This window comes from Poecile atricapillus, chromosome 21, assembly GCF_030490865.1.
Source record: "Poecile atricapillus isolate bPoeAtr1 chromosome 21, bPoeAtr1.hap1, whole genome shotgun sequence".
Lineage (NCBI taxonomy): Eukaryota > Metazoa > Chordata > Aves > Passeriformes > Paridae > Poecile > Poecile atricapillus.
The window spans coordinates 3613483-3630112 of record NC_081269.1 but is presented as its reverse complement, the minus strand read 5'-3'; the positions used below and the strand labels follow the sequence as shown (position 1 = coordinate 3630112).

Below are 16630 nucleotides of genomic sequence, written 5' to 3'. Positions count from 1 at the left end.
AATACTGCCCTGTGCAATGGAGTTACTGCCAGAGCAGCTGCAGGGATAGGAACACATTTCTGTTTTTGGAGCAGGGAATTGTGCTAGGATTCCTGGGTTCTTCCCCCAGCTCTGCCTTTGATTTGTGGTGTGTGCAGACCCCTTAATTTGTTTCTGTTTTCCCCATCTGTGAAACTGAGATAAGATCACAGGGGAATTGTAAAGTGTGGTTCATTATGTTTATTAGACAGAGGGAAATCCTTAAATGAATGGCACTGTATTCCAGGAGGACAAAGTTCAAGACTGCAAAGAGGTTTATTAAAACCAAATCTGCTATTCCCAGGCTGGGAGGAGGACAAAAAGAAAGAAAATTGTAAAACCTTACCTAGCCCTATGTCTGCCAAAAGAAGGATGTGATTTAAATAAAATCATGCAGACTGCAAGTATGTGTGCATAAATGTGTGCCTATTAAAACCATTAAATATTTCTTGGTAAATACACACCAAAAAGTGAAATGAGGACGTGTTTGAAGTTTCAAATGTGTATATGATCACCATTAATTGTAAATTACCAGTGGCAACATGACATAAGTAAATGGTGAAGCAATAAATATGGTATTTTCCATAAAGGGGTGTACCAACATAGAGTGTGTTGGCACATTCCACTATTTTTCTGTCAGATTGTTGCAAACCAGCTTATTGTGGGATTTTACAATGCCAGGTTGTTGGCAGAATAAACAATTATTTGTAGGTTGGACATAACTGAAGGTGACAACTGATGGAATATCTTCCAAGCCTCAGAGTGCGTGTTCCTAATGGGGAAATATTTCTCCCATTGTGCCAGAGGCAAAAATTGAGGGAATTTGGGATAACAAGACTCAGTGTGTGGCCTGAATTTGCTCATGGTGTGACACCAAATTTACTGCGTGATTCTTTTCATTGCTAGAGCCTAGCAGAGGGTGAAACAAGTGTGTGAGGGGAGCAAACACTGATCTACGGGCAAAATACACAAAAAAATCGTGTTTTGGGGAAAAGGGGGGAGCTGAGCTGCAGCTGGTTTGTGTTCAGTGTTCAGCGCTTGCCACCTTCAGGTCTGCTGTGAATTCACAGCCGGTGCTGCATCATTTGCCCATCACAGGGAGTTTTGGGGTTATTCATGTCCTTAAAAATCAGATTTGTTACCCGGAGTGCAACAAGGCGATAACTGCACATCCCAGAGGGACGTCGATTATTTATTTCAGCCTTGCCAAGCCTGAGTGAATCATCAAAACTATCAAATTTTTTTACTATTTACATGTTTTAGCAAAAAAAAAAAAAAAGTTAGTGTCCATTTGTCACGAGTCACATAGTCCACTTGTTGATTTGTGGTCTATCTTCTATTGGTTAATGATTTGCTTCTGATGCTAATTAGTGCCATGCTGAGTCTTTCTCTTTTTTTGGGTCAGTGGGTTGCTTGGATGGGCGGTCACAGAATTACCAGAATTACCTTTTACCCACTTGGAGCTGAGCTGGGTTTATCAGTTTCTTCTGTATCTTGGGAGTTCTGCCAGAAACTGGCATAAATATCCCATAAATTCTGCATTCTTTGTGTCCACTACCAGAGGGTATCCTTTATTTTCCTTTATTATCCTTTGTTAACCCACCCCTAGGTCTGAGATCACTGAAGCATGTCCAGCCCTAAACTTTAAAAATTCTAACAGGTAATTTGTTTTTTTCTATCACATCACTTAGAGCTTGTTGGTTGCTCTCTGTTTCTGACATTGAATCTCATCTCTTGTTGACTAGGCTTGAAAGTATAAAAAGATCAAACATCAAAGAGATTTTTGTATTGAGGAAGAGGTTTTGGTGAAGCAGGTTTATCAATATTTTATTATTTTCTATATGTGTACAATTGTGTTTTGTTCAGAATTGTGTAACAGGGCACTTAGCTGACCTATGGAAAGAGAATATTACTCTTATTTTAATATTTAATAATATTACACGAGATCGCTTCTTGTCCCTCAGATTTTAAAACATGTGGCAAGATATTTTCTTTCTAATCAGGGTCATTCCATCAGAATAGTTAATATGTGGACTCAATGGTCAAGTTTTGTCAGGAAATTCATCTGAGCAGCCTGTTCTGGTGGGAGTTTTCCCCACGGATTGATTTCGAGGTCCTTCCAACCCTTCCCATTTTGTAATTTTGGAATTGTTGTCATTTTTTGGGTGATTTCGTGACTCTGAGGCGCCCTGAGGGCCTGAGGGGAGAGCGCGGGGCGTGGCCCAGCGAAAGAGGCGGGAAGCTGTGTGGGGCGTGGCTTAATGAAGAGGCGGGAACTTGCGGGGGGGCGGGACGCGCATGCGCGAGGCGCGCGCCAACGGCGGGCCCGGGGGGCGCGCGCGCGCGCGCGGGGGTTCCCGCGGGGGGCGCGCGCGGGGGGGTTCCCGCCAGGTGCGCGGGTGGGCGGGGCCGCCGGTGAGGCAGGTGAGCCCCGGGAGCCGCCATGGCCGACCCCGCCCTGCCCATCCGCCGCTCCCGCCGCGAGCTCGTGGAGGCCGTGCGGGAGCGGCCCTTCCTCATCGTCACCGGCGAGACGGGCAGCGGCAAAAGCACGCAGCTGCCCAAGTACCTCTACGAGGCAGGTAACGAAACCTCCCCCTCCGCGGGCTGCGGATGGGGGACACAAGCACCGATAAACTCACGTTGTAGTCCCCCTGTCTCCTCGAGGGTGACGCAGCTTCGGGCTGGGCTGTGATGAGAAGAGGTGGCTTGATTAAACCTTTTAAATAAAAAAACCCCCGAACTGTGGCCGTGTGTACATTACATAGTTAGGTGTTATAAAGTGATCTGGAGCAGCACAACTCGGTGTCCCTGCACGTCCCACAGTCACTGGGGGTGTTCAGCCTGGAGAAGGCTCAAAGGGTGAGCTTAGAGCCCCTCCCAGTACCTGAAGGAGTCTGGAGTGACAGGACACAGGGAATGGCTTCCCACTGCCAGAGAGCAGGGTTAGATGGGATATTGGGGAAGGAATTGTTCCCTGCGGGGATGGGGAGGGCCTGGTACAGGTGGCCTGGAGAATATACCCCATCCCTGGAAGTGCCCAAGGCTGGACAAGACTTGGAGCAGCCTGGCGTAGTAGAAGGTGTTCCAAGAGGGGGCTGGAATGAGATGATCTTTAATGTCCCTTCCAACCCAATCCCTTCTGCATCCCCCACAGGCCTGGCCAAGCACGGTGCCATCGGTGTGACCCAGCCCCGGCGCGTGGCCACCGTGTCGGTGGCACAGAGGGTGGCCGAGGAGATGGGCTGTGACCTGGGGGCTCTCGTGGGCTACCAGGTCCGCTTCGACGACTGCACCTCCGAGGTGGGGCCCTGGGGACTGTCCTGGGGGTGTGGCAGGGTCACCGAGGCTGTGCAGGGGTCCCTGGGCTTTGGGAAGTGTCTGTCCCAGCTGTTTGTGTCCTGTAACTCATTTGAGGATGTTTTTTGGGCACCTCGCAGGTGAAACGTTGCCGAGCAGCTGAGGTGTCCTGGACAAACGTGTGATTTGTGTACAAGTGTTTGCTTTGAGGTAAAACCCCAGGCTGGCAGCTGAATGTGTAATTAAACCTTGCAGGACACTGCCATCAGGTACATGACTGATGGGTGCCTTCTGAGGCAGATCCTGACAGACCCCCTCCTCAGCAAGTACAGCGTCATCATTTTGGATGAAGCCCACGAGCGGAGCCTCAGCACCGTGAGTGTCACCTTTTATCTGGTTTTTGGGTCACTGTTTCTCCTTTTCTGTGATCTGTTCATACCTTCCTTTCACTTCAGCACAGTCCCCAGGGGTTTTGACTGATTTTCCATGGATGTGCTGTGTCCTTTTGCTGTCCTAAGGGCACAGAGCTGCTGCTTTGTTTCGTCCATGCTGCAGAAGTTTAAAATAAGATGTGGCTCTAATAGTGGAGTTTTTGTAGTTGTTGCTTTTAAATGCAGTTAAAACTTCGCTGGCTGTTGAATACTTTCCCAAAATTTCCAGGAGTTTGAAGCCAGAGCACAAACTTTCTAGAATATGAATTTAAAAAAGAAACCAATGCAAAATACACAAATAAAAGCCAAAGCACCTCTGTTGCCCTGAGGCCCAGTGTTTCTCAGGGTGTGTGTATGACTGTGCAAAGAGATTATGGCTTTTGGGTCCATGGAAACATCTAGACCTGAGTCCCAAAAGTTTTCAGAGGTCACCCTGACCCTTCTGTGGTAAACAAAGGGACATTCAAGTCACTGAGACCTCAGGAGATTTTATTGTGTGTCAGAGAACCTCCTGCTCCAGCAAACAATCTCCCAGTCCAGCTGGAAAAAGGGAAAATGCTTTCCCGAATCCCAGTTTGCCCTCAGGCATCTGAGGTATTGCAAATAACTGAGCTGAAATGGTGGAAGGAGCAGGTTTGTAATTCAGAGCACCACAGAGTAAAATAAACTTGCTGAGGTCATAGCAAGAAATAAAACCAAAGAAAAGTGCACACACAGTCAGAGGACAGGCTGGAAAATGAGGTGAAAAATGGGTCTGAGGTAACTTCTCACAAATGACTTGACCAAGAGAGTATAAAAATGAAAAACAAAGGAGTTTGAGTTACACTGGTGCTGTCTATAGGCTGTGAGAAGAGCTTGTAAAAAATTAATTGAACTCTAGAAACCAAAATGTCCAGGGTAAAATCATGTTTTCTTCAAAGTGCTTAGGCCTGGAATATGTGGTTTTCACTGTATCAACGAGATAAAATCAAATTTCCAAGTTTGTCAGGCACTTCTAACAAAACCAGGGTATTGACATCAGCTGTTCCTGTTTTTCTGCTAGGATATTTTATTTGGTTTGCTGAAGAAGCTGTTCCTGCAGAAGAAGCCAGCAGGCAGGAGGACAGACATGAAGGTGGTGGTGATGTCAGCCACCCTGGAGGTGGAAAAGCTCTCGGAATTCTTTGGGCACTGCCCAGTGCTGCACATTCCAGGAAGAAGTTACCCTGTCAAGGAGATATTCTGCAACCTGCTGAGCCCCAGGGATGTGGGCAGCTCTGCCTATGTCACAGAGGTCTGGCCTGGTTTGTTTTCTCTGTGTTTTTGGGGTGATTTTCATCTTGGGGAGGCCACAAGTGTGAGCTGCTGTGTTGTGTTCTCAGCATCTCTGCAGGGAATAGGGGAGGATCACTTGATGATGAGTCCTAGAAAGAACTAAACTGGATTTCAACTGATTTTGTTTGTTCCAGGCTGTGAAGGTCGCCTTGGATGTTCACTTGAATGAACCAGAAGGTGACATCCTGGTTTTCCTCACAGGTGAGAATTTTCCTGGATACTCCAGGTGAATCATGGCATTGCCAGCAAAGCACAAAAGTTTCCAAAGCCTGTCTGGTTTCTCCCAGAGGGGTGAGAAGGGAAAGGTGCAGGTTGATGCACGAAGTCCTGGGAAATTGTATTTTCAGAGCATTTTAGGAATAGCCAGGTTGACTCTGTGCTGTCTGCATGGTTTAGTTTGTTGTTAATTCAGGGAGGAAGAATTATTTCAGCTGTAAAACCCTACATCAATGCATGGGCCAGGCCCTCAGATATCTTTTAAGGAAAATCCTTGGTGAGAGGCCCTGTGGAAAGGCTGGATGTCACCTCCTGAACCCCCTCTCATTAATTTTAAAGATGTTGGCAGCTCTGCATATTGACAAAACAACCTTGTTTAAAGATGTTGCAAACGAGGAAGGCAGAGTTATAACTAATTAGGTCACTTAAATGCTCTTGTGTGTCTTTTAGGCCAAAATGAGATAGAAAGAGCTTGTGATTTGCTTTTCAAGAAAGCAGAATCCATCGATTACCGGTACGAGGTCCACGACCGGGCTGTGGAGGGTCTCCTCATCCTGCCTTTGTATGGCTCCATGTCCACAGGTCAGAGCACAAAATGTCACTTAACCACATAAATCTTAACTGGAAGAGTTGTTATAAACATTATCCCCAGCAAATTTTTTGTTTGGTTTGGGAAAAGGGTGTTAATCAACCCCTTTGTTACAATGTTGTTGCACTTTGGAGTGGGGTTTTTTTGTGGTCATCATAAAGTAAATCAAACTTCAGCCTTCTCTACTTGCACAGGGGCTTCCAGTCAAAATCCAAATCCACTGGATATGACTTCAAGATCCTCAGTTAGGAAGGGGATATTGAGTAACTGAAAGTCCAGATGACCTCACTATATTGCATTTTATTTTTTTATTATTTTATTTTAATTTTTTAAAATTTATTTATTTATTTATTGCCATTTTATGTCATTTTAGATCAACAGAAAAAGATATTTTTGCCAGCTCCCAGAGGCATCAGGAAATGTGTGGTCTCCACAAACATTGCTGCAACATCTCTGACCATTGAAGGAGTCAGGTATTGATTTCAGTCCCTCATAAAAAGCTGTAACAGAGGGAATAATTCAGAAAGGTCTGAGTTTGGAAAAACACATTTATTCTGCTACTATTGCCTTTTTCTTGGGTGTGTAATAAAAAAACCATTGATATTATTACAGTCTTAGAGGTGACCAATATTTTTGAACCCAATTTGAAATCAAATCTACTAAATAACCAGGGCCTAGAGAGAACAAATGTGTTCTTTTTGATGAAATCCATTCCTCAGTTACCTGCCCAGCTCTCTTATTTTTCACCTCTCTGGATTGTTTTTTTCAGATATGTGGTAGACAGTGGCTTTGTGAAGCAGTTGAATCATAATCCCCGAGTTGGTTTGGACATCCTGGAGGTGGTTCCCATCTCAAAGTGAGTTAAAAATGTCACTTGCTGTTTCTGGGAGCTGCTCTGGCAATAATGTTCTGTGTTAGTTGCTCTTTAAAAAAATTAATCAAAGATAGGCAGCAACCTCAAAGCCCCATAATTTAAAACCACTTTATTTGCTGCCAAGTAAAAAGTAGTTGAGGATATACAACTTGCTAAATTAGGAAGGAGGAGAACAGGAGGGGTAGGAGAATTCCTGTGAAGGAGGAATTGGCATTGTCTGAGGTGTGACCAGTGCTGGCTGAATACACCCGCTTAAAAAACAAACCTTCCATGCACAGAAATTCTCTTTTATTTCTTACACGGGTGGATTTCTCAGTTGCTGTGCAGGGATACCTCTTCCATCTAGAAAGAGAGAAATCCCTGTGCTTTTTGGGGTGGTAGCAGAGGGGATGAGGGCTTTGCATGTTGGTTGTTTTTGGGCAGGAGCGAAGCCAAGCAGCGAGCTGGCCGGGCTGGCCGGACGTCGGCGGGGAAAAGCTTTGGATTGTTCAGCAGGGAGTTCTGGGAGCAGTGCATGCCCGAACACACCGTGCCAGAGATCAGGAGGAGCAGCCTGACATCTGTCATCCTCACCTTGAAATGCCTTTCCGTGCATGATGTCATCAGGTGACCTCCCTGCACAGGGAGGGAGGGGGATTATCCCTGTCCCGCAATCTCGGAGGGGCAGGAGGCAGGATTAGGTCCCCAGCCAACTGGGACACTTCAATCAGCTTTTCTGCTCCTCTCCACTGTAATTCCTGCTTGCATCCCAAGCTCCAGTCCAGTTTGAGGCTTGGCCAAAACTCCCATCTCTCCCAAATTAAATAAGTTTATTTGTGGCATTCCTTTAAATGCTTAAAATCCTTAAAATATTAAGGATTATAGATATTATTATAGATATTATTATAGATATTATTATAGCTATTATTATAGATATTATTATATATATTATTATCATTATCATTGTTATCATTATTATCATTATTATCATTATATATTATATTATATTATATTATATTATATTATATTATATTATATTATATTATATTTATTATATTTATTATATTTATTATATTATATTATATTATATTATATTTATTATATTATATTTATTATATTATATATATTATATTATATTATATATACTTTCATTATATATACTTTCATTATATATACTTTCATTATATATTAATTAATTACATATTAATTATTCTTAATTATACTTAGTAATATAAAATGTATAATATATTAAAATAATTAATAATAATAGATAATTAATAATAACATAATATATAATTCAATTATAGAATAATTCTTAAAGATATAAAAATGAATATAGTATTTAGAAATTAATAAAGTATAAAATATTATAAATATTCATAGATAATAAATATGAAAATAAAAATTATAAATATTAATAAATAATTAATATTAAAGTAAACAAAAATATTAATAAATAGTGAATATGAAAATAAATATAAATAAGGTATATAATTTATTATATTATTATATTATTGATATATTAATTATGTAATTATTTATTATTATAATTATATTCTATATATAATTATATTAATATATGTAATGTAATGATTCATATATTAATATATAATATTTATTATTATTATATATATCTATCTAGATTATATATATGGGGGTTATGCCTTTAAATACTTAAAATCCTTAAAATATTTTGTTCTAGGCCCAAAAAATTTCATTTCACTCTTGAATTTTTTAGTTCTAAGAGCATACAAGTGTAGAAAATGCAGTTTAGTGTGTTCCATGCTGGGATTTGTCATCAGAAATTCCTCAGCTGGAAGCTGTACAGTAACACAGCCATATGCTGGAGATGATTATTATGATTATCTAACTTTGGCCAGAAAACCTGCATTGGGAGGTTTAAAAATTATTTTTCTAAATATGAAAGCTAACAAATCTACTTTGTTTTTAACCACAGATTTCCCTATTTGGACCCCCCTGAAGAAAGACATATTTTGGAAGCTCTGAAGGAACTTTACCAGTGCAATGCTATTGACAGGTAAAAAACCAAAGGCTTGTAGTCACTAGAGGAATTAATTTCAAATCTAAGGCTTAGGCTGGTGGTTTGTGTGGACTAAAGGAGTCCTACCCTCCTTCCCCAGCAGCAGAATGTGTGCCCTTGTTTAACTTGCAGGAAGTTTCCTGGGGTTTGTTGAACTGTCTGCAGAAACAGGGATGGAGCAGAGTTTGGGGCTGGGGAGATTCAGCTTCTCCACGTGGGCTGGAGTTCCCAAGCCCAATTACCTCAGCTCTGGAGCTCCTGAGGGCACAGCCCAGACTGTTGTGGCTCAGAGCTCAGGCTCGGAGGGAGATCCATCCAAGAGCTCAAGACAGGAAGTGAGATCTTATCCTGAGCTTCCAGGAATTCTTCTTGTAAATATAAAAAAAAAAAATAAAGCTGGCTGTGCCTGCTGTGGAGCAGACACAAGCAAGCAGGAGAAATGTGGATAATTTTATTGCTAATTACACTTCTTCATGTCCCCAGCACCTGTGTGGGCACTCAGAGCCCAGAGGGAAGCACTTCTTACCCAATTCACATTTAAACATAATTTCATTGAATCCTCTATTTACATATATATATATATATTTTTATTTTTTTTTTCCCTGGTATAAGGAGAGGCCATGTGACAAGACTGGGAGAATTCCTGGTGCAGTTTCCCCTCCCTCCCAACCTGTCCTGTGCTGTGATAAAAGCTGCTTCCCTGGACTGTGAGGATCTCCTGCTTCCCATTGCAGCCATGCTGTCTGTGGAAAATGTCTTCATCCGTCCAGGTGGGGCCCTTCTTCCCAAAAAAAGCTTTCCCAGCTTTCCATGGTCTTGGAGTCAGGGCACTCTGTGTGCCAGGAATTGGGCAGCAGCTGTTCCAGAGCCTCAGAGCAGCAGGGATTGGGTTGAGTTTGTCCCAAGGCTGTTGAGCTGGAAAGCAGCATATGCCTAAGCTGAGAGGTCACGAGGTGAAATCTCTGTGACAGAAGGGAAGAGGCAAAAATAAAGGGGAAAAAAACCAAAAAACCCCACCAGGAAACCAAAATTCCCCAGAGCAGATGTGTTGCTGTTGGTCTGAGTGCAGACAGCAGGGACTGGTTGCTTTTAGCAAATGGGGCATCACCTCTGGATTGTCTTTTCTGTTCAATAACTGGTTAACCAAATTATTAGGTTTCTGTGAGAGGCTTGACTTGGCACTGCCTCATGTAAATGTAATTTTGAAATGAAAATGTAATTTTGCTGTGGTTCCAGGATAGTTTCAGTAGAGCACAGTTCCACTAGAGCTGAACTCAGTCTTTCACTAGGGCTAAACTTGAGTCTCTCCCGTGCTCCTCTCCCCTCCTGCTGCCCACCCCCAGCTGTGGCACACATCTGCAGCCTTTGTGGGGGACCTTTGTCCTGCCCAGTGCCTCCCTGGCTCTGTTCCAGTTCTCTCTGTCCTCCCTGAGCTGTGCCACAGGCCCTGCTGCCAGCCTGGACTCCTTCCCAATCCCACAACTGTCCCTTTGCTTTCCCATCCTCTGTCCTTGGTTTTTGCCTGTCACCCTCCAGCAGCTCTGAGGAAGCAGACACAGATCCCCATCCTCCAGGCACCTTTTCCAGTGCCAGATGTGTGGGGTGAGGCCTCCCTGCTTCACCCCTTTAACTTTTAGACCCCACAAGCTTCTGACATCCCCTACAACAGCAGCAGCTCCGCTGGCCTTTGCCTTCCTCTCCCAAGGGGAGTAGGTTGTGCTGGAGGAGAAATCCTTTGGGTGTTTAAAAGCCTGGAATAACACCTTGGAAGTGTTGCTTTTACCTGGTGCATTTGGTGAAGGTGAATTCCCACTAAGCTCACAGATGCTCTGGTTTTTATCTTTATTTATTTTAAGATCTCCTGTTAGTGTGGCAATAGGACAAAGCTGAGCTCAGTAGATTAGAGGGTGCTGTGGTGGGGTGGGTTCAACAGTCTTGTTTTTCCTCTCACTTGATCCCTGTGAGCTGTTTGTTTGTTCCTTTATCTTTCCATGTCAGCCTCTGGATGGATTGTGAGTGAGAAATGCCTTCTAAGAGACTGGAATTCTTCATCCCTGGTGCTGTGATGAGATTAATCATAGATTTAATAGCATCTACATGCATGTTCAGCAATAGTGGAAGGGGGAAGAACTGTAAATGCAGCTGTAGAAGGAGAGACAAATCTAAAAATAACAGAAATAGAGAGGCAAGGCTGCCAAACACACACAAACAGAAAATAAGGTAGTGATAAATAAAACTGACTTTAAGTGAGATGTAACTTATTCCTCAGGTGATCCTCAGAAGCAAAAGGAGGCTGAGCTACAACACCAGGAACTTGCCTCACAAGTGGGAGGATGCAATGACTTTGCAACCCTCTTAAATATTTTTGAACAGTGCAAAGCAAGGTATGAAATTCTCCCTTTCAGTAAGTGTAACATTATAACTCCAGTTTTCAAAGTGCTGCAGACACACATCTGTGTGCTCATCCCTAATTTCAGATTTTTGTGAGCTGTAATTTCCATCCAGACACTTTTTATTTAAGCCAGGAATGTATCTGCCTGTGTAGGTTGTTGCCTTTGTACAACCATAACAATAAAATAGAGGCAAGTTTCTTTGCAAGCAGCTTACAAAGGGCTTCTTTATAATTCAAGTATTTCTGTTCTCAGCAAGTCTCCCTCAGCCTGGTGCCAGAAATACTGGATCCATTGGAGAGCTGTGAAATCTGCTTTTAGTGTGGAAAGACAGCTGCGGGAAATAACCACTAAACTGAAACAGGTAAAAATAAAATATAATTTCTGGATATGTTTGAGCTGCATAAACTTAGATTTAAGAGATGTAGTGGATGCTGAGCCTTTGCCAGGCAGCTGCTGCCTTTCTCCAGTAGAAACTAAACCACTTCAGAAATATTTTTGTAGAGCACCCTTGCTTGTGTAACTCAGGTACAGTGCTGGTAATGGACAAGAAGGAGAGTTTTTCTCCTTTCCTCATGGTTTCTGTACAGAGAGAAACCCAGAGTTTAAAATCCATGGGATGAAGGAGGTTTAACTGCTTTTTCTTGAGGAAAGATCTTGATTCATGTTGCTTTTTCTTTTTCCAGCTGCCAGATTTCCCTAAAGAGACATTTGAAGGCTCCAAAACTGAAATACTGAGAAGATGCCTGTGTGCAGGATACTTCATCAATGTTGCTAGGAGGTAAGGAGTGAAGTTTGGAGAACTGAATGGAAAAGAAGTGATGCAAGTTACTTAGAAGTGTGGTTGTATGTTGGCAGAAGTAGCAAAGTAGTAACTGCAGGTGAAGGAGATGTTTCTGCAAGGGCTGGAACCTCTGCTTTTGGCTGTCTTCACTATTCCAAGGGTGTCAGCAGCTTCCCAGGAATGTAATTTTCTATGAAATGAACTCACCAGCTGATGAGTGGTTCCAGATACTCAGCTAAAGGGCTTGGAAATCTCCAGTTGTCACAGCTTTCAAAGGCTTCACTCCCAAACCCTGTTGTTATTGTGGTGTTTCACCTGCAGTGCTGCTGTGGTAAATCACATATCTTGTATTTCACTTTTTAAATGGGAAGCAGCTTCCTCTAGGTAGATATTTGAGAACTTTTTACTATACTGCTGCTATTTGTCTAATCACAGCAATGTGTGTTTTGTTTTGTTGTTGTTGTTGTTTTCTATTTATTTTTTTCAGATCTGCAGCCAGGACATTCTGCACCATGGATGGACATGGCAGCATAGTCTACATCCACCCTTCATCCACAGTGAGTTCCCAAAGCCTCCTGCTCAAGCAGAAAAGCATCTCTAAAAGGAATAAGGGGCAGGTCCCTAAACTCTGCCTGGTGTTTGCTTAGTGCTCTGCTGTTGTGTTCATTTTGAGAGTGGGGAAGAGCCTCACTTCTGCAGACCTGGTAGAGGTTTGGTTTATGAGGTGAGGGTGACAGGCTGGACTTTCTCTCTGGCTCTTTGCATCTCACGGGCAATTTGAAATCTGAAAATTCAGGACAGCATCCCCTCTCATCTGACCCACAGACAACCTGCTGGATGTGGGGCTCTGAAAACCAAACCAGCTGTGAGACAACCTTTGAATTTTTCAGCTGTACAACCAGGAGACCCTGCTGGAGTGGATCATCTTCCACGACGTGGCCGTCACCTCCAAGATCTACGTGCGCACCGTGTGCCCCGTGCGCTACGAGTGGGTCAGGGACCTGCTGCCCAGGCTGCACCAGCTGGACGCCTACGAGCTGAGCAGTGTGGCCAGGGAAGAGGTGACTGAGGAGGAAATGACCAAGTGGAAGCAGAGGGAGGAGCTGAGAAGGCAGTGTGGTAAGCACAGGGCTCATCCCTCTCCATTTGTGTGGTTTTTGGACCTCTGTGTGTTTGTCATGTTCTGGGCTAGAAGGTGTTAATTTGTTTGTGGTTCTGGTTGTTTTATTCTCCTCACAGCTCTGCAGTCTTTATTTTCTGTCTCAGCAGTGTGAATTGTGGTGTTTGCTTGCTGCTTCTCGCCATGCTCCCCCCTTTTTGGTGTGCTAGAGCAGAGCTTGAACAGAGTTGAATAAAAGGATTTTGAGGCTGGTTATTTTAGTTTGTGAAGGGTGTTTAGCCATTGATGCCCAAATAATGCTGCCCTGGGAGAAGTCCTGAGAGCTGTGGGGCAGAAGGAAAAAGAAATCAATGAACCTCACCCAGCAATAGGCACAGAGGAAAAAGTCTCACATTTTGGTGAATGTCTCATTCTGACAATAATTTAATGCCATATGTTTAAATAGTCAGTTTTAATTAGAACCTGTGCCTGCTAATTGATCTGGCTGCTTGACATTCTTGGCATTCTCCTGTCAGCAGGTTCCTAAAGCAGCCAAGTGTTCAAAGGGCCTCTTTACTCCTGAGCTGACCCTTCCCAAGCAGAGATTTATTGTACAGTAAATACAGATTCTCTTCCATTTCCTTAACAAAGGAAAAAATGCAGACTTGTGCTCAGACCAGCATCTATTTCTGCCCTGCATTATTGTATAAACACACTATTTGAAACATGAATTTCATTTGGTTGTAAATAATTCAGCAGAGTCTCATCGGTTTATCTGAAGGAAATGTTCTCCGTGTCCCCCGTCACATTTTCACTTCATCAGGCAATTGCCAATTAATTGGGGTTTAATATTGACCTTAGAGATGTTGTATTTCTGGGACCTTCAGGAATATAGATGGCTGAATAGCTGACAAGACATAATAATTAGAAATATTTTAACAATGGATGTTGATTAAAGCTTCTTATCACAGAACGTGGTGCCCAGGACCAAGCTGCAGTAGCTGCTTCACTCACACGGATTTTCAGCTCTCAGAGCCTTTTATTTTTATTTTTTTATTGTTATTTTAGACTAAAAATATTTTCTGCTTCCCTTCTGTGAGAAGCAGTCCCAAGGTCTCAGTGCTGTGGGGGAATGTGCATTTCTGATGGTGGCTGATCTGCAATATTGACTTTTCCTACTCCCTTATCTGCTTGTTTTCCTCTCCCTTCCTCCTGCCTCCGGAAATTTTTTAAAGATAGTTTATCCTAGTGTTTTTTCCTGTCCTGTCCTGCCTAAACCTGAGTTTGGGATGTGCAATTCAGAGAAGAAATGGGTGTGTAGAACATTGGCTGCATATTCTCTTGCTAATAAAAAGCAAGATTTGGGGATGAGATGAGCCCAGCTGCCAATACTGACATGGGAGCTAAGGCATGATTTTATTTTGAATTTTTTTTCCCCTCCCTGCTCTGGTGCAGTCTGTCCACTCTGGAAGTCATTCAAATATCTGCCTGGAACTTGGAGGAAAAAGAAAGAAAAATAGATTTTGTTGGGGATTTTTTTGGTATTTAACAAATAGGGGGATTTGTAATGCTGGGGAAGGGAGCGGGGTTTGACACAGAGAGTTTATTTCTTTCTCTCCTCCCCCCCAGAAAGAGTCCCAGACAGCTCTGCAAGGAAGATGGAGAGGAGGAATGATGACCAATCCATCCAGGACGCCCGAGCTCGGTACCTGGAGAGGAAGCAGCAGAGAGCTCAGGCTTTGAGCAGCCCAGAGAAGGAAACGGGGTAACTCTGGGGGCAGCTCTGCTCCCACTGCCAGCTCTGGGGGCACTTTGTGCAGCTCTGGGGGGGTTTGCAGAGGGACTGACAGGAGTGCAGGGAAACTTCTGCTTTGTGGTCAGCCCGAGTGCAGAGAGCACAAACACAACCTTCCCTCTGCTGCATCCTGCAGGGAAAGCTTCCCAAGCTGAGCTGTGTTGCTGCAGGTCAGTGGCAGCAGTTTAGTGGCCTCAGCTGTGGCTGAAGCCCTGATGCCAAGTGTGGTGCCAATTCTCTGGCATTTATTTGACTTAAAGAGGTCTCAGTGCCGTTATAAATCGTATTTTTCTTAAAGGTCAGTCAGGGTTTATTTTTGTAAGGAGTGGAACTGTAAGGTTTTTTTACCCATTTTATTTTGTCTGGTGGTGGTCATGCAGTCTTCATGCTCAGGAAAATGTGCAGGAAGGGCTCTTTTAATGGTGGAAGCAGCAGGATTAAATCCAAAGGGACATTTCCCACCTGCATTCTGCGTTGTTCCTGCCCTGTGCTGTGCTGTACCAGGTACAAAACACAAGGAAATAAGCGTTTTTCCTTGAGCATCTGAAAGAGCAAGGAGCTGTGGTGCTTTGTCATCATAAAGATTGTTCCCTTCTCAATAAAGAAGTCCTGTTTTATCACCATAATAATCCTAAAACGCTCCAGGGCTCGAGTGAGGAGTTTGTGTCAGAATTTCCAAATTGGAAGAACTTGCTGTGATTTTTCCTGCCTCAGCTGTGTGCTCTGTGTCACCCTGGGCACTGGTTCAAGTGGTGGTGTAGCCTGAATAAAACATTCACCATTCCACCTCTGCCTCACCTCAAATATTTCAGCACTGCCCAGGATCCCAAAGCCTCCAAAACCTAAGGATTTTTTTGAATATTACAATATTATTGCTCATAAAGAAAGTGCTGGGTCTGGTAATTAATTGTTCCTCTACCTGTGATTGATGGGAAAGGGTTTTGTTCTTTCAGGCTCTGCTTTGGAGCAGCAGCACTTGGGCCTGACTCATCCTCTGCTCTGAATTTTGCTGTTTAATTGGGTTTATATTTGCACTGTCACAGCCCCTCATGAGTCAAATGCCATCTGCACCACCCAGTGGGCCTGAAATGAGTACACAGAATGCCCACTGTTCCTTGGGGCTATAAATCACCTGGCAGATGCTAATGCTTGCTGATTTTTTATATATATATATATATATTTAATTTTTTTTTTCACTTTCTTCATAGCAAGAAGTGAGGGATTTTCTCTCCCTGCCACTGTGTTCCAGGGCTTCTCAGAGATTTAGAGATGGGCAATTTAAGACAAAAATTATCTGGGGAAGTAACTGTGAGCTGCAAAATAAGAATTCAGCCATGCCAAGTGTGAAAGCACACACACAGCTCTGGGCAAAGCACCTGGAGTGCTGAATTCATCCCAGAAAAAGAGTTAAGTTTTTAAAGTTTTTACCTGTTTTACGTGCTGGAGTTAAAAGTGTGAGTTAATAAAACACAGAGGGAAGTGTGGAGCTTCGTTATTTTACTGTACTCATTAACAGGGGGCCTGGGAAGAGTCCGGGGGAGCATCCCGGGGGGTGAGGGACAGGGACAGCAGTGACAGGGACAGCAGGGGAGGGGAATCCATCGGATCCTGGGGACAGGGACAGCAGTGACAGGGACAGCAGGGGATGGGGGATCCATTGGATCCTGGGGACAGGGACAGCAGGGGATGGGGGATCCATCGGATCCCGGGGACAGGGACAGCAGGGGATGGGGGATCTATGGGATCCTGGGGACAGGGACACCCAGGGATGGGGGATCCATCGGATCCTGGGGACAGGGA

General features: G+C 43.7%; 1 protein-coding gene across 2 annotated transcripts; it reads left to right on the top strand.

Moving 5' to 3' along the window:
• The first annotated feature begins 2320 nt into the window (after nucleotides 1–2320).
• DHX40 (DEAH-box helicase 40) lies at nucleotides 2321–16474 on the top strand. 2 transcript variants are annotated; one of them, XM_058854541.1, is made up of 17 exons: nucleotides 2321–2596; nucleotides 3176–3321; nucleotides 3574–3693; nucleotides 4792–5022; nucleotides 5198–5264; nucleotides 5730–5861; nucleotides 6242–6341; nucleotides 6638–6724; nucleotides 7166–7348; nucleotides 8679–8759; nucleotides 9375–9532; nucleotides 11032–11146; nucleotides 11408–11516; nucleotides 11839–11933; nucleotides 12424–12493; nucleotides 12827–13055; nucleotides 14665–16474. In XM_058854541.1, the coding sequence occupies exons 2-17, from the start codon at nucleotides 3259–3261 to the stop codon at nucleotides 14802–14804; spliced, it is 1980 nt and encodes a 659-aa protein (XP_058710524.1). In that variant the 5' UTR covers nucleotides 2321–2596; nucleotides 3176–3258; the 3' UTR covers nucleotides 14805–16474. The 2 variants fall into 2 exon arrangements, with proteins under 2 accessions (XP_058710524.1, XP_058710523.1); XM_058854540.1 differs by having other exon boundaries at nucleotides 2321–2600.
• Nucleotides 16475–16630: the final 156 nt, after the last annotated feature.